The 24,364-nt window shown below is 38.7% G+C and overlaps 3 protein-coding genes across 4 annotated transcripts in view; 2 read left to right on the forward strand and 1 right to left on the reverse strand.

Moving 5' to 3' along the window:
• Positions 1-681: 681 nt before the first annotated feature.
• elapor2b (endosome-lysosome associated apoptosis and autophagy regulator family member 2b) lies at positions 682-15,813 on the reverse strand. Its single transcript, XM_014970110.2, has 22 exons — positions 15,475-15,813; positions 12,400-12,520; positions 12,140-12,329; positions 11,292-11,439; positions 11,121-11,210; positions 10,209-10,314; positions 9,978-10,127; positions 9,428-9,516; positions 9,153-9,333; positions 8,425-8,553; positions 7,817-7,907; positions 6,243-6,345; positions 5,763-5,900; positions 5,413-5,685; positions 5,059-5,232; positions 4,064-4,253; positions 3,903-3,999; positions 3,735-3,836; positions 3,167-3,293; positions 2,920-3,098; positions 1,658-1,820; positions 682-1,090 (listed from the first exon to the last, which is right to left on the reverse strand). The coding sequence occupies exons 1-22, from the start codon at positions 15,607-15,609 to the stop codon at positions 1,019-1,021; spliced, it is 3,048 nt and encodes a 1,015-aa protein (XP_014825596.2). The 5' UTR covers positions 15,610-15,813; the 3' UTR covers positions 682-1,018.
• A 1,312-nt stretch (positions 15,814-17,125) lies between these two features.
• klhl42 (kelch-like family, member 42) lies at positions 17,126-20,971 on the forward strand. 2 transcript variants are annotated; one of them, XM_014970112.2, is made up of 3 exons: positions 17,126-18,395; positions 18,500-18,693; positions 19,431-20,971. In XM_014970112.2, the coding sequence occupies exons 1-3, from the start codon at positions 17,632-17,634 to the stop codon at positions 19,826-19,828; spliced, it is 1,356 nt and encodes a 451-aa protein (XP_014825598.1). In that variant the 5' UTR covers positions 17,126-17,631; the 3' UTR covers positions 19,829-20,971. The 2 variants fall into 2 exon arrangements, with proteins under 2 accessions (XP_014825598.1, XP_014825597.1); XM_014970111.2 differs by having other exon boundaries at positions 17,129-18,395; positions 19,456-20,971.
• An 890-nt stretch (positions 20,972-21,861) lies between these two features.
• The window catches only part of nrip2 (nuclear receptor interacting protein 2), a 34,013-nt gene continuing 31,510 nt past the window's right edge, over positions 21,862-24,364 (forward strand). The window contains exon 1 of the mRNA XM_088003319.1: positions 21,862-22,729. Coding sequence (XP_087859445.1) covers positions 22,574-22,729 — 156 coding nt within the window. The 5' untranslated portion in view covers positions 21,862-22,573. The remainder of the gene's footprint in view (positions 22,730-24,364) is intronic.

A 24,364-nucleotide genomic window follows, 5' to 3' on the forward strand; every position in this document is an offset into this window, starting at 1 on the left:
GAGTAAAAATGTTCATATTTCAAAAATCTTAGTTTTGTTGGGGTTTTTTACTATCCAGAACTTGGTTTTACTTTCTGGAGATTACAGGCTACTAAACAAGATTAATCTTTTAAACTTTTTCAGTTAGTCCTCTGCAATCGTCAAAGTACAACATATGTAATGTTTAAAAGTGCAAACATTGAGTCTATAAGTTTTCTAGACTTGAGGATCTTTACTTCTCTGAAATTAGCTTCTATAAAACAAAAGGCTTTTTCCAAAACTTATACTTTAATACTATAATTTTTCTGAAACTAGATTCAAATTCATTAGAGCTCTAATAGTTTTTACAAACAGCTATGATACTGGAAAGGACCTGGAAAACAAAACAATACCAAAGTAAAAACAATGATTATTTATCTTTTCCAAGGACAAAATGTGTCCTAATTTATGAGTGTGTACCAAAAGAATTTGAAAAGCAGATTCTTTGGTTATTCATCTACAATCATTTTGTCTTATTTTAAACATTGGAAGAGAGAAAACAGGGATTTTAAAGTCCCAGTAAAGTCAAATCCAGCATCATTAATAAACACACATGAAAAGCAGGTTTTTGCTCTGGTTAAAGGGGCAGCTAAATTAATAAATATTTTCTAAACCCATTTCAAAAAATAATCTGAGATGTTACTGAAAAGAGAACAAACAAAATGCATTAAAATTAAGTTTTATAAACAGTTTTTGTACAAAGTTCGCCTCCATTCATTGGACATTAACTTGAGAGACCTTCTAATAAAGTCAAGCAGGACTTTAATAAACATTCTTTATCATAACAATATAAATACATAAACCTGAACAGAAAATAAATAAAATACAAAACGTACAAAAAACATTAAAAGGAACGTTTTTGTTTTTTGGTGCAGTTTTTGCATCCATGGAGTTAAACTGTGGGGGAAAATTACAATGTATTATCCAGGCTGTCTGCAGGTCGGTAGAAAAAGACACACAGGACTCTGGACAGCGAACGCATCACCGTCCATCAGGAAACTTATCCCAGGACCCATCGATCGGCGTGGGAGGAGTTCAGCTGCACCGACTCGCTGCTCTCTCCGCCTTCATGCTGACAAACAAAAAAAATCAGATGAATAAAAACCTTCCAACTGGTGTCATTTTCCCCACTTAAAACATTCACAGCAGCAACACAAATTATTTTTAGTGCAAATATATTACTAGACTTGAAATAAGTCGAAACTAGCTTTATAAGTAACATTTCAGTAAGATATAAGAGCTTGTTTAAGTAAATTATTGCTTAATATTAATGAAAAGTAAAATAATCTGCCAGTTAGACAAGACGGGAAAAATATTTTGTTCCACTAACAGATTATTTCACTAATAACTGCAACTTTTTCATCAATATTAAGGAATTATTGACTTAAAGCAAGCTTCTATATATTAGAATAGCACAGCATCGCACAGCATAAAGTAAAGTTTGTCCAAAGAACAAATAAACATCATAAGACATGAGTTGACAGGTGCCTGAGTCCGAGAGGTGCTGCTCTTTCATTAAATGAGAAAAATTATAATTTTCTTGCTGAAAAGTTACTTTTAAGTTACTTTTGTCTCATTGCATGTTAGCAGTGGAAGCAAGGCCAAAAAGCTTGCTGAGATTTTATGTTTTTCTGCCCACCTTGTTGGCGATGGCCCTGAGTTTCCCCAGCAGGGAGGGTTTCTGGGTGTAAACCACGTCGTCCTCGGCCTCCTCTCCTTCCGCCAGCGCACAGCTGTCTGCAGCTGGAAGCTCACACTCCTTGTTGGCCGACATCACCAGGCGAGAGTATTTATACTCCAACCTGGACGCAAACATCACTGGGACTTTCAGCACTGGACGAATTTAAAAAAACATGAATTTATCTGATAAAATAATAAAAAAAACCTAATATTTCTACATCCACATTGTTTCTAGAAATTTAATATGTTTCCAGTCCTTTTAAAATATTTATGTCATAAATATTTATTTTAAAATAATTTTTTTCTCTATAGATTTGCAATTATAAATGTAACATTTTATCGCAATATTTTTAGGTACTATCATGATAAAGATATAAATGTCCATGATAAATGATTGATTATTGATCTTGAAAAGCATTCCCATTTGAAATCGGCTTCTTAAAGAATTCTGATTTAAAAAGTTTAACTGCAAACATTAATTGCATTTAACCCTGTTTTCAAACTTATATATAAGTTTGAATTTATAAGTTTGAAATCTCCACTGTTTGTCCTACAAACAGTGGAGATGACATTTCTGATGTCAGTTTTTAAAAATAATTTAAATATTGTTAATTCAAATTTATTGAGATGATTAATCAAATTTTTATATGCAATTTTAATAATAAAATTAATACATAAAAGTGTAATAATTAAAATAAATAATTATTAAATAAAATACATTAACAGTAAATGACTAAAACTACATGCAATAAATGTATAAAATTTAAACATAGTTTAGAATAAAACAATATTTTTTTCATTTGTCTCAATTTAAAATTAAAAAAATGTGTTTTTGTCCCTGATCAACACATCAGTGAAGTTTATTTATTTGTTTTTATTTATGTTTTTATGTATTTCTGGGTTAACCCTAACCCTTTCTGCAGCAGCCCTCCTCTGTTCTGTCTGGAATAAAACACCTTCTACTGAAGAAACAGGGAAAACTTAAAGTGAATAAATAAATGTTTCATCTTATTTATTGTCCCAATATGCAGTTTATCTGAGCGGCTTCAACTCTGTTTAGTCTAAATAAAAAGTTTCCGTTGTTTTTGTTTTCAGCTCAGAGTGTTTCAGGTAAAATCAGACAGTCAGAGTGAATCAGCTGCAGTTCGTCTCCACTCTGTCATCACATCAAGTTCCCCTCTAAATAACGTCTGACTCAGTTAATGGGCCTGCTGCTCCCACCTCTTGTTTTTCTTCCAGAAATAGAAGGTGAGGGAGACGAGCAGCACGGCGACGAAGGCTCCGACGCCGAGCCCGACCTTCAGCCACAGAGCGATGACCTCGCAGGGGGCGGAGCTTCGGGAAGGCAGCGCCGCGCCTTTGGTGCACAGCTTCGGTTCATTCCACACGTACAGCGTTTCCTGAAAGAAAGTTGGGATTAACTCCTGGGAGACGTTAATCTGCCAGACTGTAGTGTTTCCTCTGCTACCTGGATTCCCCCCCTGCAGGCTCCCTCTATCAGGTGGTAGTCGGCCTCTGTGCAGCGCGGGCAGGCGCTGGCGCTCTGCCACAGGAAGTGAAACGTGCATCCGTCACACGTCCCTGCAGGACAGGAGCTGCACAAACCCACAGTCAGGTGAAACGGCGCCTTTTCCTTTTTTGACATAGATCTCTAATGTTCAACTGTTTAGTTTGGGAAATTCAACCCAATGTTGGTGGTGTTTCTGTAGAACGTAGCTAAGTCAATGCTGAAAATCAGATTTAAGAAAAGTATTTAACAGTTTGAGACAAATTCCCTAATATTATTGTAATTATTTATTCTTATTTGGGATTTTCTTGAAGCTGTTAAGCTTTTTAAGTCCAACTGAAAACTTTTGTATAACATGATTTAACATTATTTTCAACTGTTGATCCTTAAAGTTTCCAGTTTTTATTGCTAATAAATAAAAATATTTTGTGAGAAGAAATGTCAAAGAATCTATGGAAGCTATTCTGCAGTGGATGGATGGATGGAGCACTGGATGGACAGCACCGGGTCAGGACTGGGTCAGCTGTACCTGGGCACAGAAAGTTCTCCTCTGTCTGACGCTTCCGGGTCGCAGCGGACCGTGATGACCGAACTCCGACCCTGATCACAGGAAGCCGTCGCCTGCGTTGACCTGGAGGAAAAGCTCGTTAAACCCAGAACCAACCAGGACCGATAAAAATCGCCTTTCTGTCTCCACCTGTAGAAGAAGTTGATGTCCGGAACGTCGTTTGGATTTTCCGGGAACAGGTCCGGTTTGGCGTTCACTCCGCTGAGAACCGTGTCCACTGTTGCTCCTGAAGAGAAGGATGGGTCAGATCGGCTTTTACCAGCAGGGGGCGACACACAGCAGACTTCTACCTATGAAGGTGTCGGCCAGGCTGATGGACTGGGAGGAGATGGCCATCCTGAAGCCCCGCCCATCTCCTGGGATGATGGTCGACTGGCACAGGAAGCTGTCCACCGTGTTGACGAACTGAGACAGGTCACTCTGGTCGTCTTTGCTGGACACGTCGGTGACGTTATCGGTGCAGACGGCAGCTCGTTTCCCCTGAGAAGGAAACGGAAACAACACCGTTTCTCTATTTTTAGCGTTCGCTTTTTATTGGTGCTCCCAGAAAATGTTCATAGATGAGGCCAGTAAAAATTCAAGGGGGAATAAATAAAAAAAATAGTAATAATTGTTAAAAAAAAAAAAATCACTTAATTACAATTTTTGTATTGTGTTTATTTATTTGTAAGGTTTCTACATGTTTGTCTTCATTGAAGAAGATGACTAGGGCTGGGCACCACTTTTTAAGAACTAGGGAAAAAGATTAGGGGCACTGAAAAAAGGGATCCTGACTTTAAAGTCCGAATTCTAAAGAAAAAAAAAGAATTCTGAAGGGGAAAAAAAGAATTCTGGGAAAAAAATCAGAATTCTAAAGAAAAAATCCGAATTCTGGGAGAAAAAAGTCAGAATGTTGAGAATAAAAGACATAAAAAAAAGTCAGATTTTTTTTATGGTCCTAATCCTCTTCCTTACTAATATCCCCCATGAGGGCGCCACTGTTTTAAAATGCTTGAAATAGTGAAGTGTTTTTATTTTTTTAAGTTTGTTTGAAATAATTCATAGAAAATGTGGATTTGAACGGCCTTTATGTTTCAAGTGTTCCAGACGTTATTTTAATAGTTTTTAAATTTTATTTTCCTAAGCCTCTTTATTTCTGTAACCACACAGTCAGAAGATCACAGGAAGTTTTACTGTTTTTTTTGGTAAACTATAATGTTTGTAAAATTGTAAATAAAAACTGTTTCTAAATGCTTCGTATTTTAGGAATGAAATAACTTCGGGCTGGTCTCCAGAGGTCAGTTACCTCGTGGCCACAGAGGCTGACGTTGAACAGGTGCAGGTACTTTGTGCCTTTAGAGGTGAAACTTGGCCCCAATATCAGCGAAGCCACATTACTCATGGGGCTGAGGTCAAAGGTCAGCGTTCTGTTGTTCTCAGTGTGGGTGAAAAAGCAGTCGCTGAAGCAGCGGGAATGTTCCTGAAAGAATCAACAGTTTTGATAATAATCCAGCTGATCGTTTTGTAAGTGTGTCTGTTGGTTTCACTGTAAAAGTCAAATTTACATATGAAATCACATATTTATGATGCGAACACTGTAAAACACAAGCAAGAACAACCAGGTCCAGTAGTCCAGACTGGGATTACTGGACCTCTGTACCTTGTTGCTGATGCTTCCAGGTCCACAGGCGATGCAGGCGTCCTGGCCGTAGGTGTGCCGCCCAGCCAGGTGCGTGTTGGCCGGACACTCCTGGCACCTGTTGGTCTCCCGGTCGATGAAGAACCCGGCGGGGCAGGGGACGCAGGAGGAGCCGGCCCGCTGCGAGTTCTGCGGGACGAGAGCGCAGGCCCGGCACGCCGACGCCACCCCATCCAGGACGTTGGTCACCTTGATGGAGTAGATCTTCACCGTGTCGCTGACGTAACGGCGCACCTGCAGGTTTAACCCGTCGGTTTTAAAGAAGCGGTGGAACGGGTCGGAGAGGTTTTGCTGCTGGAGGTTTTACTCACGTCCAGAGCGTGGCTCGTCCTCTGGAAGGCCCAGGTGTACGTCACAGAGGCGTTTCTGGTCATGCTGTGGGAAAACGCCTGCTTCCCCTTGCTGCCCTCCCAGGACTCCACCACTGTGGTGCTCTTCCTGTTCACATCCTGCAGGGGGCGCCCAAGACAAAACAGAGAAAAACTCAAAGTGCTCACTTCTTCTTCTAGGTAACATGTTTTTTCTTTTGTGATTCCTCTCAGTAATGCACTTGTGAGTTCTTGTGGCATCTTGAATACTGAACGTCTTTCTGCTACAATTAAAGGTTTTTGTAAAGTTTTTCCATTTATGCTAATATTTTGCTAGCAAAGGTACCCAAATATTTTACTACAGTGAGAGTAGATTAACTTCACATATTTTAACTCAAGAAAGAGAAAAAAGTATTTGGTAACTAGCCTACTGAAGTACTGAGTAACTAAGTACTTTCTGCCGACACACACTGAGACACACACCATCATGAAGTAGAGCTCACAGTCAGCAGAGCAGATCGTCTCAAACACAAACGTGATTTTTCCGATCTCTCCGCCGGTCATCCCTGACAGCGACGCCGGCATCCTGAAACCAAAAACAAGCAAAACTCTAAACATTTTTGCATTTAAGATAAAAAAAAAAAAAACTTTTGTTGGTAAATATGTTTTACCCAAAACTCCTCAAGTGGCAGTTTTAGCTTCAACCAGTTCAAATTCTGTTACAAACAATCTATCCAATTATTAACTAATAATAATAATAATAAAACAGATCAACCATAAACTTTATTGATGTTAATTAAAGCAGAAAGATGTTGGAAATATTGTTTTAGCTGCAAACGATCGAGTGTTCCCTAAAGGAAAGCTTTGTTACTGCATTTTAGGCAAAAAAAAAGTTTATTTTTTTATTTAAAAAAGGAACTGAATGTTTAATATATCTCTAATATTGTGTAAAAAAAGTTTAAGTGGTTGAATTAAATATCTGCAAATTTATTTTCTCCGATTAATCATCAATTAACTGTTAGTTGTAGCCTTAACCTCCTGACTACCAGTGGTTCATTTTTGTCCTCTGTAGAGGACATTTCTAAACTTGAATATCTCCCACTCCCTGCATTCTACTGAATTAATTCCTTTTGGTATCTGGAGAGGACATTTAGGGCTTTTCAGTGATACCACATATGAAGGGGTGGGACTTTTGTTCGTATCTTTTTCTAATACATAAAAATTGTGTTCATCAGTAATAACACATTCTCTGGGACGAGACAAAGTAAGTGCATAAAACCTTTTATTACCTTACGAAGAATGTGGGATTTAAAAAAAATGGTGATTGGACAATATTTTTTTTCCTGGTAGTCAGGAGGATAAAACCGTTAATGTGTCGCCACACAGCCAGTTAAATATATAAAATAAAGCAAAAGTCTTAAGTTGCCTTTAATTTCTTTTTCTTTCAGGAACTCAAATAGACCACTTAAAGTGGATTTTATCAATAATTTTTTCACGTTTCTAAGTAAAAGTAGAAAATAGCCGCCTATGAAATTATTCTATTCTATTAAATTAAATTATTAAATTATTTTAAATACTAAAAAAGTATTTGGTAAAAAGTCTGATCGAAATATCAATCATTTAATATTTAAAAATTACATAATCAATGGACCAATGCATAAACTTGTGTGTAAATTTTGTTATTTTAAAAATGTCAAAATTAAAATAATTAATATAAATAAAATCAGGCAAAAGAAACTTTTTTGTTGTTAAAACTTATGAAGCTTTAACGAAAACTGAAGGTGTGTGTCTTTTTTGAATTTTTGGTTAAAACAAATTTTTTCTTCATTCAGTGAACAAGTGAAGTGAGGATTCAGAAAGTAAGCGAAGCAACACTTTATGATAAAAGAAACGTTTTTTTCCAAAATGTTACTCAAGTAAGTGTAACTAGTTATTTCCCAACTGCGTACCAAACTGAAGTAGAAAGGGGAAAAGTGACGATGTTGGACTATGAAATGGGGTAAGAACTGGAAAAGAGGTGAATTAACCCAAAGTTATAAAATAAAACGATAACTTACTTAAATCCAGGAACAGTGAGGCTGAGGATGAGGTAATCATTGTCTGAACTTCCTGCCCCGCTGCGGATGTGATCTCCAGCGACCTCCCATCCTGACAAACAACATGCTTACCTTTACTGAACGTAGTGTAATAAAAGAACGAATAAATAATGCTTAAGATGGACATTGTTGAGTAAAAGCCCAGAGTTTCTTCCAGTGTATTTTAAGCCTGGCGGGCCTCCAGGCTTTACTTGTGCCCCCACCAGGCAGAGCATTGCTTATTTATTTAAGTCTTTTTAAAATGTTTGCATTTTTTAAAGACTTTATAGTTGGTGTTCAGGTATTAATGTTCCAATCTGTTAATATCATAATTATCAAGTGATATTTTTCAACTTAAAACATTTTTTAACTCAGTGAATGACTGCCCTAGCGCCCTTGAAGTCACAAGATGTCTTGTTTTAAGTTTGTCAGAAACCAGAACAGAAATAAAGATAAATGTTGGAAGAAAACCTATTGGAGGCTGTAAGAGCTTGGAAACTGAGAAGAAGGACAACAACCCTGAGTTTGAACCATTTTGCAAAGAAATGGAAAAAATGTTGGTAGAGAAAACCAGGTGTTGACTTTCTCACCGTTCATATCGTCACATTTGGAGTTCCCTACGTTGAAGCAAGACGTCTTCATGTTGGACGGCAGCACGTTCCACCATTTGTACTCGTAACCCAACACGGGTTCGGTGCCTGCAGGACACTCGACGCACGCTGAAAGCCAAATATGACATCCAGAAATCATTTCAGGCACACAATGATAACAAGCTGCAGAGCTGTTTGAACAGAAACGCTGTTCAGAGGAGGATTAACCAGCTGTGTCAACATCAAGGGATGGACAGAGATGCTTTTAGTTACGCATACTGAGGTCGGTACAGAACCCGAAACTGTACTGAAGTAACAGCAGAACTACTTCAATATGCAGCTCTGGAAAAAATAAGAGCCCACTGCACTGAAAACCTCCTGGTTTTTCCACCAAATATTGATTTGAGTTAAAACATTAATATTGTTGTTTCTAAATGAATATTAACTTTTCTTTGCTTTATTTGAGGTCTGAACATTTTAAAAACTTATAAAAGTTTAATAAAAACTGCAGCTGTGTCTGGTGAATTTTTTTGGTTAGAAAATTCAGAAATTTTACTGAAGAGTAGAAATACTTCATAATAAATGTAAAAGTACAGCGAAGTAAAAATACTCCTAAAGGTAAATTTTTTCAAAAAAGCTACTTGAGTAAATGTAACTAGTTATTTTCCAGCTCTGATTAAGTATCAGTGCAGAGATAATAATTGTGCCCGACATGTTTTTATTTGTACCGTAGATGCCGTCAGAGTGTGTTCCAGGTGGGCAGGGCAGGCAGGTGGAGTCGTTGCTGTTGTAGTAGCCGGGGTTGCAGGGGGGGCACGGCTCTCTCTGTCCGGTCGCAGGCAGCTTCACGGCCCCCGTCACGTTCTCCACGCAGATCTTTGGCTCCACCCACCGATGCAGCACCTGCGTCTGGAGCAGGAACAGACGGAGTGATAAAACCCAGAACCTGTTTGTTGGGTTTTTGCTCCTGTTTGGTGTGTGGATGAAATGTGAAACCTCTGACCTTTCCCTCGCTGTCGCAGGCTGTGTGAATCTGGAAGTAATCCTTCTCTGAGCACGGCGGTCTCACCTTACATTCAGCCCAGCCCTCATCTGAACAAAACACACTCAAAATGAATCACTGCTAGAGACGAAACACAAAAACTAAACAAAAAAACTGCAGCTTGAACAAACTTTAGTTGTTTCTTTTTTTATAACATACAATCTTTCCCACCTCTACCTGTTAAAATGACACTACAATAAATAATTTACACCTTTAATGTGAGATCTATTCCCTGAAAAGTAAATGATTCGGGCTATAATCAGTAAAAGGCCTTTTTTGAGCCTGTATAATCCAGTTAGTGATTAATTGACTACTAAATCAGTTAACGGTTATTTCTATAATTGATTAATCACAATTAATCAGGATTATTCGCGATTAACCCGATTAATCGTTCCAGCCGTAGATCAAAGTGGACTCCCAACTCTAATCAGAATGTGAATATTCTTAAATTGGATGGATTAGATGTGGATCCGTCTATGTTTTTGTGCTCTTTCGTTCACGGTGTGCGTACGTGAGTAGTAGTGTTCAGGGCAGGACGAACAGGCGGACGCTCCCTTTCCAGAGTAAGTGTTGCTAGGACACGCTTGGCAGGACGAGGAACCGGGCATCGGGCTGAACCAGCCGGGCCGACATGGAAAACACTCAGACGTGTAGGCGACACCTGCAGCAGCACATTCGACTGAGCTCCTCGAGATTCTGGTATTTTAATTTAATTTGTCACAAGAGCACAACTTAGCTTTACCCTGTATCTGGATGTTCTTCAGCAGAACCGGTTTCACCATCTTCCCTCCCACCAGTATCCCTGTTGTTCTCCAGTACAGGATGTTTGTGCCCGACTTCAGGCTCACCTGGACAAGAGACGCTCAGTGAGGAAACAGAATCCTACCAAGTCCAGTTTAGTTCACTTGAAATAAGACAAAACTAACTTACAAGTGACTTTTCAACAAAATATGGGAGCTTGTTTTAAGTTAATAATTCCTTAATACTGATGAAAAAATACTAGTTAAACAGGCAGATTATTTTACTTATAACAGGACGTTACGAGTGCTCAACATGCTAATTATAGCCCTAATGCTAATGTTAGCGTCTTAGCTAATTTTGATGTGAAACTGAAACTTAAACTGAAATAGAGTAAATTAACATGCGAGTGATGATCCATATTTTTAGGTTTAGTTAACAGTTAAGTAATTTGCCAGTGGAACTAGTATTTTTTAATCAACGTAAAGGAATTCTTTACTTAAATTAAGCTTGTATATCTCGCTGAAAAGCTATCTGTACCTTAGCTCTGTCTTATTTCAAATATACTAGAAGCTAGACCATAAATTATTGACTTAAAACAAGCTCTTATTTCTTGGAATAGAATATGTTTGTTAGTATCCCAGGGGGTAAATTTCAGTCCAGCCCATCCAAAGAAGAAAAACCAAATGTGAGACATGGGTAGACAGGTGCCTGAGGCTGCAGCTGTGGGAGATGCTGCCCTTTCATTAGTTGAGAAAAATAATAATTTTCTTGCTAAAAAGTTACTTGTCACTAAGTTTTCTTATTTCAAATATACTAAGATGTTTGCACGAGAAACTAGATCAACTATACTTGTTAAGATTTTGTGTTTTTACAGTGTAAAGCACTCCACTGACAGTAAGAACCACGGACTTACTGTATGTGTTCCCCATTCTCCACTGCTGGTGACTTTAATCCACTTCTGGTCGTCAGTCTGGGACATTTCCTGGCATTGCTCGTTCTGGACCTGGACACACATTCAGAATCTGAGCCCTGCATGCTTAGAATCAGAGAACACCGCCTTCTAGATGTTGGTAGCATTGCTTACGTAAAACTCAAAGAAAATGTTGTTGTCTGGATACTGATAGGTGAACGAGACGGATCCCTGTTTTTCCAGGCGGACGGCGTAAACGAGGGACACTGTGCACTCGTCGCGGTTGGACTCCAGGTACACACCCTGCGGCGTCCATGAAGAGCTGCAACAACAACACATCAACATCAACTTCATTTTTCTGTTTAAATCAGACCCATTGTGCTTTCTTGAACAGGTTAGGTCTATGAGCGTTATAAAACATGTTTATTGCATTTTTGCATAATATCATTCTTGAATAATGAGATTTTCTTTGGAGCTATTTTAGGGCGTCTTGTCACTTTAAATCCAAATAATCCGCAGCTGACCACCAACTCAACATTTACACTCGCACGTAAAAATGGCTGCAAATGGATGCGCAATTATACAACTGTCCATCTTTGAAAAGCAAAAGTGGAGCCTCATGCAAAACCAACAATAATGCAGCAAGTCGATCTGAATAAATTAGTAACAAAACACCTGTCTTTTCCAGCAGCCATTGTACACCGGTAAAACCAGCTGACCAAACATGACAGAGCTCAGTTGCTAGGTAACAGGGCTGGGCTAAATGGGGGTTGCAAGGTAACAGTGTCATTTCCATCAGATATGCCTCAACAATCAGGAGGTTTTTGAAGTGGCTCATTTTTTCACACACCAAAAAAATTCATATTTTTGCCAAAAAAAATTTTTTTTTAATTAGGTGGGATATTTTAAGTGCTTAGGATGTTTTTAAAAGCAGTTGAGACCCAAATGGATGTACAAAAATGTGTAAAAAGTGAATTTTGCATAATAGATCACATTGAAAACACCTTTTAATGTTTGGTTACCTGTTACAGGCCTGAATGTCCTCTCCATTTGGTCCAGGATCCAAAAAGCTGGCCAGGCTCGTGAAGCCTGCAGGAATGGCGTCCCATTGGTCGAACCTCAGTCCGCTGCCCAGAGAGTAAGAACCGGCTGCACACGGCGTGCACAGCTGGGACGACATCTCCAGAAACTTCCCAGCCGGACAGGAGAAGGCTGAAGAGAAGACGAAGGTTATCTTTATGCGAATACAAAACAAGTTTGAAGAGTAAAAACTGAAGCTCACAGCAGTCTGTTCCTCTGGTTGGAGAGGGGAGGTCCGAACAGGAGCCTGGACTGAGCGGGATGGCGACCCGCCATCTTGACCCGGTGCTGTCACACTCTGTGTACTGGTAGTAGTAATCTCCCTGTGGAAACCACACATAAAAACACAAAACGATCAATAATCCGTCTAATTTCAGCCAAGTTAGCAGAGCAGGTGGATATAAATCATCACAACTGGCTCCCAAAAACAAATCTGATCTGAAAGGGGAAGCTTAGCTGCTGTTGGTTTTGTTACTGATATGTTTTACTGCAGTAACTTGTCCATCATTTTCACTTTAACCCTTATGGACCGAAAGGTGTCACTGATGACCCAGTTCTACCGTAACTCCGCCACACTTTGCGCTGTCTTAAAAATCCCAACGGTTTCTGAAAGGGGAGACGTTACGCTTTCCAAGCAATATGGGGTTATTACGGTAATTTCACTCCCGCCATTGCAAGGAGCATGTTTTACGTCAAAAATATCCAGGCGGAGACTTGAAATTTAGGTTTAAAGGGCACTAACTTCAGAAAGAAGAAGAAAAGATCATGCTGATCTAAGACTTTATAGTCCCAGTTTCTAGAAAATCTTTGTTTGCACTTCAAATTAAAACTCTGCTTTAATTCTAGAGAGAAATGTAACCTTTATTTATTTATTTTTTAGAAAAGCATTAATTATGAACCCTACCTTTTGGTTGTTTACATATTCAGTAACAGACTGAAAGAGATTTGGAGAATAACGCTGGAAACATGTAGGAAGATAATAGTATGCATGACCAAATGTTTAGAAAAGCTGATCATACAAAAAAAAAAAAAAAAATCATGAATGGCCTTTGGTGACTGACCCTGATTGCCATGGCGACCAGCAGTTGCAGCTCTAATGGGTCCATCAAGAGCATGACTGCAGGTCAATGGGGTTCTTGTCAAGGACAGCTATTTGTCGCTCAACATGCAAACTCAATGAACATTTACTGAAATACTCTCTGACCCAACTCTAATTGGTTGTAGCACAACAACTGGTTCCCCAGAGTATTGTGCTGTTTATAGTTTTGGTCTCATCTGTCCAAAAAAAAAAAAAAAAAAACTTGTTCCAGAAGTTTTGTATCTGCAAACCTTAGTGCTACTGTCATTTTATTTTTGGAGAAAAGAGCATTTCTACAAGCAACTCTTTCAAAACGTTGCATTTTTTCAGTCTTTTACCAATTCTACAGTCATCTAACATTTAACATGCTAACATTTAACATGCTAACATTTAACATGCTAACGGAGGTCTGCAGTATTTATTCATGTAAGAGCCATAATTTTAAGAAAATAATTTAAAAGACTGATATGTTTTTATGCTCTCTTGTATTTTATTCCTGTTGTGAGAAGTTTTCACTGAAATGTCCTGTAGATTTTCTTTAGTTATTAATCCATCTGACGAGACAAGTGATTAACAATATGTCATATTTTTCACTTTAATTCAACAAATATTAATCCTGAACAGATTGAAGAAATCTCTTTCATCTGAACTCTAATAGACTTTAAAATATTTTATATCTGCTCCCTACAGAAAGCTCAGAATCTGAACTACCATTTTAGGTAGAACAAATGTATTCTGATTGCAGGATCTGTGGAAACTTTGCAACAAATCTTTGAAAATATTGAACTACATTCCAAACAAATCAAGGAAATAAAAATAATAGTAATAAGAAAACACAGCTGATTTACAGTCGTCCAATGAAACCCAAACAAACGCTCGGTTTTCTATGTGTCCGACTTCCCAGACTGCAGCAGAGCAGTGCTGGATATTTACTTTTCTGCTAATTAATCTGAACGAATAAATGGCAAAACGTCTGCAGGGAAATGAATCAGCAACATGGAGGCTGTTCAGAAGCAGGTCAGGTGTGAAAGCGTTGCCAAACGACTAAAGATCCTCATTATTCATGGTGAACATCTGTTTCTCATCTCCAAACACAAATAATAAGAACGTCGGTTTGCTTTGAGTGTGGAAGAAGTCGAGTAAACATGTAGAGAAGGCAACCTGCGCTGCCTTTATGTTTATAGAGGACTGAGAAAAAGGACACAGACTAATCTGTTTCACTGGTCTCCAGGGTGATTCGCTCTGGCTGTCATGGAGACTGGAGGCAGGAAGCGAGAGGGTAAAATTTAGCTTTTCAACACACCAGTCAGGAGGTTTCAGGATTTAACGAAAATATAAAAATTCAGCTGAGGATTTATTTCCTCCTGTTGGGTTCAGTCAACAGCTGCAATGTTTACACACACATAACATTAGAAGGGTTTTTTTTTAGAGCTGGATAATAAATCAATAATATATTCAGCATTCTGCTGGGGTCTGCTTTGACTAGAAACCATGAGCTCTCAGCCAATAGTGCCACCAATTGCCACTTTTACCTCTCTATGGTAGAAAGTCACGTAAAATTGCTGGTTTATGGTTAAGGATGCCATAAAATATGGATAAAATATCATCAAGATGACGCTTTTTGCACTGCTGTAAGACTACCTTCTGAACTGCTTAAATCTGGACACTAATAAGCTAATAGTGTTTCGTGAGGCGACAAGAACAAACGCTGTATTTTTTTTTGCAACATTATTACACCATATTAGATTATGTTTTCTAAAATTATGCAAGGCTCTGCCCATACTTTTCTTATTTTAGTGTGCAGACCACACTAATTCATCACAAATCAGCTGTGCTGAAAAGACTTTTTTTTTTTGGCCGATATTATATATTCTGCAGAAAAGTGATTTATGGCAATTTTGGTCTTCCATATCCTGACTCCAGCAGACCGCGTCTTCTCAGAGTGCGGCGAGTTTATGGTGAATTAAACGCCTTTTATTCCTATCACTGAAAAGACATGATATTTTATGTAAGGAAAACTTAATTAAGCTAATTAATTAAGCTGAATTCAACTTAAGCGAATTAAAATGCAGTTGCTCTTGTTACATAAGCGCATACAGGTGAATTTTAATATAAAATGTTAATTATAGGAACATGAGCTTCCCAGTCGTGCTTGTTAAAGTCAAATCAACGTTAGCAGATGATACTAGACAGACCCACCTTGTCGCACGGCTGCAAGTCTCCATCGGCTGACGCTGCTGATCTGTGAGCGCTGATGATGATGAGAAGGAGGAAGAGGAGGTGGATGGAAAGGAGGCAGCGGGAGAAGCAGGAGGTGCGGACCGGTCCCAGCATCCTCAGCTCGGATCACAAACAGCTGGCAGCTCGATGCCTGGAGCCGCGGACGTGAAACAGGCCGAGCTGTGAAGATTTGATTGCTGTCCCCGTCATTGATGCGCCTGCCGTCCTCCTCCTGTAGCAAAACCAGCAGAACATGAGGGCAACAGCAGCACTTCCGGCCTGGGGTTTCAAAATAAAAGCACAGATTTAAACTAAAATATTTAATATCTACATTTTTTCTGAATGAAATATGTAATAATAATAATAATAATAATAATAATAATAATAACTATAATTATATAATATAATACAAGTATACTACAATAATTATATTATATAATAATAGATAATATACTATATTATATTATTGTATTATACTTGTATTTTTATTATACACTTATAATAATTATATAATAAAAATATATAACATACTATTACTATACTGTTATTACTTATAATAATGTATTATAATTATGTATTATTTTATTATGTACTTAATTTCTTTTATTTTCAATTAGAGCACATGTTTTGAGTATTTTCCCCTTTTATTTTTTTTAAATCTGTGCATTAATACAATTCTTAAATTATTATTACTATTATTACTATTTCTATTATGTAAATGTTTTATTATTAATTTAAGGCATTTGGTTTCTTTCAATCTGAGTGTAAATTATGAGTATATTTTTTTTAGTTATTAAGAATTTGTTTTATTTTCCTCAGATTTATTCTTATATTTGTTTTTCTGTTCTATTTTAATCTTGTTATTTTGGTTGAAAGTAGTGTATTTATGTAATTATTTACCTCCTTTATTATTTATATTAATAAATATAATAATTTAGCTTTGATTTAATGTTTAAAATCTGAAAACTTTATTTTCTGCTTCGGGGTAGGAGTAGGAAGGAAAATATTTGTACTTTTCTTTCCTAAAATCGTAATAAATAAAGTAGTGGCAACGCTCCAAAACCTACTGTGGTGGCAACAGTGCATTTTATTTTAAGTTGTATTTAAAACTCATACAAAGATGAATGAGAATCACCACAATGGTGAATAGCTTAGGGTTTTATTTTGAAGCACAACTTCCTGTCACAAGCTGGTTAATTTGTTGGAGCTTTTCCTCATCACGTTGTTAAACCTTTTAAATCCTCAGGCTGACGCCACCATTGTGATAACAAGCATTATCTTGACTGACAGCAGGAGGAGCACAACAGAGCAGCTGAGTTGATTTTAACCCTGAAGGAACTGGGATGGACACACTGAAATATGTCAATTTTCTTCCCAGCTAACAACGCAGCATAGTATGTCACTCAATTAAATCCCATTGTTGTTGTGGAAAATTGAAAAGAAAATAAATTAAGTAAGATTCATGACGTAATCATGTAAAATGTAGTTCTCTTTTGTCAATTTCAGGTATTCCTTTAAAACAATATTAGCATTATATTTTAGTAACACAAATCGTCTCACGTAGAAGCAAACAAAACTTAAATAATTTGAAAAGTATTGTGTTGCTTTGTCAATCCCCCCCCCTCTATTCCATTATTTTTAGGGTTTATGAAGCAACAAAGCACTTTTTAAATCTCTGCGCGTCAATTTGTAAATGAACTGATATTCGAAAACATATCGGTAGGTGGCAGCAGCGCACATGCACAGCCAGAAATAGCAGTCGATTCACTAACGAGGAAGTTAAGAATCAAAACAGTTAGGGTCTTGGACAGTTTTTCTCCGAGATGGAACTCATGGATTTTAGAAGAAAAATAAATTTAAATGTCTGAAATACTGTATAATACACCGCGAATATTTTACGGTCTGGATACACTTTTTGAGGAATACCGGCGAATGCTAAACTGAGGAAAAGGCAGTTGTTGCTGTTTTACTTCTTAGCCGGTTAGCTTTCCCGTTAGCCGGTTAGCTTTCCAGGCTCGGGAGTAGCTCCATGGGGAACTATGGGATGAACATGACCATATATAGACAGGACACGGAGCTGCCCCACCGGTGAACTGTAATCTCATCCTGGAGGCTGACAAACAGCAGGGGGTAAACATGTCAGCGGACCAGGTTATAGCCATCGTGGTGGACGACAGGACCTACGAGGTGAATAAAAAGAAGCTGATCGAGAAAAGCGACTACTTCCGAGCGCTCTACAGCTCCGGGATGAGGGAGTCCACAGAGGACTCGGTCCAGCTGCAAGGGCTCAGCGTGCCGGGCCTGGAGCTGGTCCTGGAGTTCATCAACACCTCCAAAGTTCAGGTGGTCAATGAGACCCTGGAGGATCTGATCGAGACTGCCTCCTTCCTGCAGGTCACCTCCATCCTGAAGCTGCTGAGCTCAGAGATCCGGCCGGAAAACTGTGTGGAGCTGTACAGCCTCTCTGAAGTGTACGGAATCCACGATCTGAGGACCGCCTGCCTCAAGTACATGAGCTGCCACTACCACCCCATGCTGCGGCGCCCGGAGTTCGGCAGCCTGCCCCCGGCTGTGAGGGACCAGCTCCGGGAGATGCGCATGAAGGGCACCGCCACGCTGGTGGTCATCGGAGACTTCACCTGTCTGTCCCTGGATGTGCCGGATCAGGACGAGCCCTGGTCCATGCTCAGGTACGGGGAGGTGGAGCAGCGCTGGAAGCCGCTGGCCAACAACCTGCCGCAAGACATGATCAACGTCAGAGGCTACGGCTCCGCAGTCCTGGATAACTACCTGTTCATAGCGGGCGGCTACCGGATGACGAGCCAGGAGATTTCTGCAGTGCATTGCTACAACCCCTGCAGGAACGAATGGAACCAGGTGGCTCCTCTAAACCAGAAGAGGTAGGCCTGTCACAGTTAAATGAGCAATAAATCAATTAATCGCATGATAAATAAAAATTAGCTCAATGTTCTCCATTTCCATTGTTTCATGACTTCTGATCCAGGTCTAACTTCAAGCTGCTGGCTGTCCAGGGGAAGCTGTACGCTGTGGGAGGTCAGTGTCTGGGTACAGTGGAGTGTTACAGCCCTGAGCAGGACTGGTGGACCTGTGTGTCCTCCATGCCCGACCCTCTGGCTGAGTTCTCAGCCTGCGAGTGTCAGGGAATGATCTACGTCATGGGTGGATACACCGCAAGAGGTTGGTACCCAAAGAAATACTTAATAATTTGATGCTGATGTGTTAAAATATCTGGTCATGTCATGGACCATGTCAGCTTTTTTCTCATTAAAACAACTGTTTTCTTTGAGTTTTAAGATGTTTTTCCTGGTTAAATTTGATCTTTTTTTCTGCTAATATTATGACTAAACAAGAAGTCATGTAATGTTTTGTCATACAATTCAGAGAAGAGATTAAATATTTACTGTCATTTTGACTTTGCACTGCAAAAACAAAATTTTACTAAGTATTTTTTTGTCTAGTTTCTAGTGCAGATAAATTCATACACTTGAAATATGACTAACTTATAAGTAACTTTTCAGCAAAATATAAGATATAAAAGCTTATTTTAAGTCAATAATTCCTTTATATTGATGAAAAAGTGCTAGTTGCACAGGCAGATTATTTAACTTATAAAAATAAATTTTTCCCACGTTCTAAGCGAAATAATCTGCCAGTGGAACTAGTAATTTTTCATCAGCATTTAAGAATTATTGACTTATATGTTGCTGAAAAGTTACTTCTCATTTAGTTGTGTCATTTCAAGTGAACTAAGACAGTTGCTCTAGAAAATAGACCAGAATTACTTGGTAAACTTTTGTGGTTTTGCAGTGTAGAAAAGAAAGCAAGCAGAAAAAAATAAAAATCAGATCTGGTATGAAAATAATCACTGGTTTTATTTGTAAGTCGTATCTCCCAGCCCTACCTGCTTGTTTCAGATGCAGCGTTTTTCCCTCCTGACAGACAGAAACACCAACGTCCTTCGCTACTGCCCCACCTCCGACTCCTGGTCGGTGTTCCAGACGTGTCCGGTTCACATCCGGAAGCAGCAGATGCTCTCGGTGGAGGACACCATCTACCTGGTGGGCGGCTACACCCACCAACTGGAGGCGGGGCGGCGGCAGCGGCGGCCCAGCCAGACGGAGGACGTCCTGTCGGTTCAGTCGTACAACGTGTCGACGGGGGAGTGGATCCAGCTGAAGGAGAACACGTCCAAGTCGGGTTTGAACCTCACCTGCACGCTGCACAACGACGGCGTCTACATCATGAGCCGCGACATCGGGCTCCCCACCAGCCTGGACCACCGCGTCTTCCTCAAATACAACATATTCTCTGACGCCTGGGAGGCCTTCAGGCGCTTCCCGGCTCTGGGTCAGAACATGCTGCTGTGTTCGCTTTACCTCCCCAACTCGCTATGACCAGCGGCCCGCTGGGACCAGAGGAACCTCCAAACGAAGCTCACTGCAGTGGAGAGAACATTTAAGAGAAATCGGACCAAACTCAGAAATCCGAATGCTTCTCCAGTCAGTGAACGCACCGTAAGATGTCACTTTCATCAGCCAAACATCTGATTATTCATTTCAGTCCTTTGCTGCTTGGCATCTCTGCAGTTTTGTGAAAAAAAAATTCACTCAAAGTAACATTTTTCCCTCAGTAAATTACCGCAACCTTATAGCGGTTAGCCTGATGCCTTTAGGGACTGGAAAAGAGCAGATCTTTGAGTTTCTGACCAGACTGACATCGCCTCTGCAGGTACAAACTGATTATCTCCATAATTCATCAAACCACTAAAACTGAATATGAGCGTAAATAAAGCTTGTTTACAGATACAAAACAAGGATCTGAATTGAACTGAGGTTTACAGTTAACACTAACCACCAGTAAATGTTTAAAATGTAACTGTCTTAAAATATTAAAGTCTGGTTTCACATCAGAGACTCTTAACACACACAGTGTGACGTCACCTCTGATCTTAATGTAAATAATTAGTGAGCACTTGAGGCTAAAAGGAGATATTTTAAATAAAATCCTGATGTTTACACTCCAAATATGGCATTTTGCTACATGTTTTTATTTCCTCCCCCAAACTTTAAAGCTGCATTTCTTATGTTTCTGTTCACACCTAATCAGGGACAGAGCTGCGGTTTATGCCGGCACTTTAACGAGAACGGGGGTCCTTGAACGCGTCGGGAAACAAAGCGCCTTGTTCAGTCTTATTTCTCCTGAGATAAACTAAATAAACGTCCCAGATGTGCCTTCTGCAACCGCAGTGAAACCATTAAGGAAAAAAACACAAAATGCAAGACTCTGTTACAGCGCCAGCATCTGACCAAAAACTGCTGTTTTTATTTTCTGTTTTTGTTACAGTGGATGTTTGCTGAGCAGTGACATGAACCTCTGATCGTCCTGTGTAATAAGTGCAGTTTTTATGGAGATTGGATTTTTGTTTTTTGTTGCAGAATAAAGCTTCTGGGTTTGATCTCTGTTTTCTTCACTTGTTTATAAAACAAAAGCTGCAGATTTTGTAATATTCTTTAGTTTTTCTTACCATTTGGAGAGGATGTTTAAGATTTCCTCTGCAACTGCAGGTTGGTTCCTGTTACCAAAAGAAAAACATGTTAATATTTAATTTGAATTATCCTTAGAAAAGGTTAAGTAAACCAAACAGCTGTTAAGACTGATTTACAGACATTTCAATTAAGTTTAAATAATCCATATGTAAAAATCCCACTTTAATAATTAGTTTCCTAGATTAAATTTTGGGCTTTATAATTGATTTGCTTCTTTTTTTGAATGCAGTACAAAAACAGAAAGTCTTACCAACTATTTTTTTTACTAATTTCCAGTGAAAATATCTCAGTAGACTTGAAATAAGACAAAACTAACTTAAAACTAACTTTTCAGCAAGAGATAGGAGCTCGTTTAAAGCCAACAATTCCCTAACATTGATGAAAAAGTTCTAGTGTCATTGGCAGATTATTTCACTTATTATAATGTCCTGTTATAAGTTTAATAATCTGCCAATTTAACTGGTATTTTTTAAGTAATCAGTTAAAACAAGCCCCTACTTCTAAATGAAAAGTTACTTCTTAGTTTTGTCTTTTTAAGTGGAGTAAGATATTTGCACAAGAAACTAGATGAAAAATACTTGGTAAGATTTTATGTTTTTGCAGTGTTTTGCTCATATTTCCTCACTCATCAAACACTTCAAACCTTGTGAACTTATTTACTGCTCATTTAATTTTGATTCAAACTAAAATTTAAATCTCTATATTATTCTAAATATGAGGGTTTATGTAATTTAGTAGGAAAAATCAGACTTACACATGCAACCAGCAGGGGGCAGCACTTGCTTTTAAATATCTCCCCACCTTTAAATGCGCGCTGTATTTTCACCTTCACAAGGACTCCGTAAAAAAAAACCCATATGTATCCTAAAGAGGAAACGTTTCACATGCGTGTTTGTGCTGAACAGAGTTATGTTGTTGTTTTTCATTAAATCCGCAGCATCTTCAGCGTGTCATCGTCTAGAGGTCACGGACAAAGATTGGATGGGATATTTATAGAGTGAATGGACGGGAGAAATTGGATTCTGGTTTTAGCTGTGGCACTCAGAGGGGGGGACAGAGGAAATCAATATCTGCCAGATTGATCCTCAATGTGAGGTCAGATCCAGCTGCAAAAGCACCGCAGGAGGCATGATTTTTTTTTTTTAATGCATGAAAAGCTGTCTTTTTTTTCTTTTCTGTAAAGTCAGGGAAGATGTGCTCCGAATGGTGAGCAAACGGAGAAATCCAAGGACGGCAGCGATGAGGGGAGGGTAGAAAAGACGCGCACAGACTTATTAGTCCCACCTTCTTCTTCTTCTCCTTCTCAGTCAGAGGGAGCAGATCTCAGAGGAAGATGCAGCTCTACATCCGAGGAGCGCTCAGGAAAAGTACATGAGAGGAGACAGGAGCAGGATTTGACCAGACAGAGGAATATCTGGTTGTTTATTCTGCAAAATCAGGGGACGATAAACAGACCGGAAACCGTGACATCCAGCCCGTCTGCTGCACCGACAGCTGCCTAGTTTGAGAGCATGAGTGAGGCGAAGAAAGGAGAGCTGGCCATCCGGGACAAAGCCATCCTGCATCAGCAGAGGCGCCTAAAACAGGCCACCCAGTTCACACACAAGGACTCGGCTGACCTGCTGCCCCTGGACGGACTCAAGAGACTCGGAACCTCCAAAGACCTGGTGAGTCCAGCGCCCAGCAGCAGAGAGGATGGAGAGGCGGAGAAGGTTTTCTCCTCAAGTTCACACCACTGGTGCTGATTAAATGCACTTTCGTTCAAATACCACCTCTAGCAGGAGTTTACGACTACGTATTAGGGCCATTATAAATAAAAAAAGTAACTAACTAGTATGTATAATTCTGCCCCCCCAAAAAAAACACCTCAGATTTTCTGAGTTTGAAAAGCCAAATTTGTAAAACAATGAAAAAGTAAAATAAAATAAATAAATTAATTAATTAATTAAACTCAACAAGAAACTATATTATATATATATATATTTTTTTTACTTTTGAAGCTCCGAAAATTCCCAAGTTTTTTTTCTAGAAAATTTTGAGATTAATCTAAAAATTTCTGAGTTTGGAGTACATAGGGAAAAGGAGACATACATTTATTTCTTCAAAAAAAAAAAAAAAAAAAAAAAAAGAACTCAAATTTGGAGCTTGAACATTTCCAAGTTTGCTAAGAAAAAAAAATGCTGAAATTTTAGGTTAAATTCAGAACTTTCTGAAAGAAACTTGGAATTTTTCTGAGCTTCAAAATTTAAAAATAATTCTGGCAAATTTTAGGATTTTTCAAACTCAAATTTCCTGTTTTTTTCTATAATATGTCAGAGATTAATCTCAAAATTTCTGAGTTTGTAGGAAACAGGAGGGAAATTCCAGCAAAATAACCCCATCAGAAATATTCTAGAAAAAAACATTCTGATTTCAAAATGTCTAAAACTTAAATTTTGAGATCAATCTCAGAAATCTTTGAGTTTCATAAGGCTAAAATATAATAGAAAAAAGGCTCTGAAATTTTTTTGATTAATCTCAGAAACCCATCCATTTCAAAATTTCTGACTTTTGATTCCTTGTGTTTTCTAGAAAATCTCAAAATTAGATTAAAGGAAAAAAAAGGGAAATTTCTGGCAAAGTACTCTGAAATTTTGAACTTTACCTCAAATTCTCTAGAAAAAATGTTTTTTTGTTGCAGCCCTACTTTAATCAGATTTATTGCTATTTTTAACATCGTGTGAACGTGTATACAGAATCTCCTTGGCGCTGATTGGCCAAGAACGGAGATACGACGACCATGAATGTTGGTTTGTGCTGTATTGCTAACATAGTTGTTTTGTTGTTGTTGTTGTTTTGTTTTTTGCTAACATAGTTCCCACTCTGTGTATCAATGAATATTCACGTATTTGTTGCTTGAACTACTAATACAGGCACCTATGACTGTTTTTAGAGGGCTCTCAAGTATTTGTGTGTTCTTTTCTAACACTTGTATCGGTAACTAACTGTGGTGACAGTTGCTAAGGAGTTGCTATGACAACAACAAACAAGCCACATTCTCTGTATCTAAGGGTCGATCCCAAAAGCGGTGACTTTGTTGATATGTATGTCTCTGGCACTTCAGTCAGAAGTGTCATTATACTTTATTTTTGTCGGCTGAGGTTCATTTCTGCTTTCCGCTGCGCTTGCTCACCAAGATGGCGCCGGTCACTTCCGGTTCAGACTTGCAGGCCAGTACAACCTTAAGATGTTCAGAAATCATCAGTAATCTGACGTAATACAGGGGAAAGAGCAAAACAAAACTACTGTAAGGTTTCGATGCT

This window comes from Poecilia mexicana, unplaced genomic scaffold, assembly GCF_051168715.1.
Source record: "Poecilia mexicana isolate PSO_F unplaced genomic scaffold, ASM5116871v1 scaffold_23, whole genome shotgun sequence".
NCBI classification, from domain to species: Eukaryota; Metazoa; Chordata; class Actinopteri; order Cyprinodontiformes; family Poeciliidae; genus Poecilia; species Poecilia mexicana.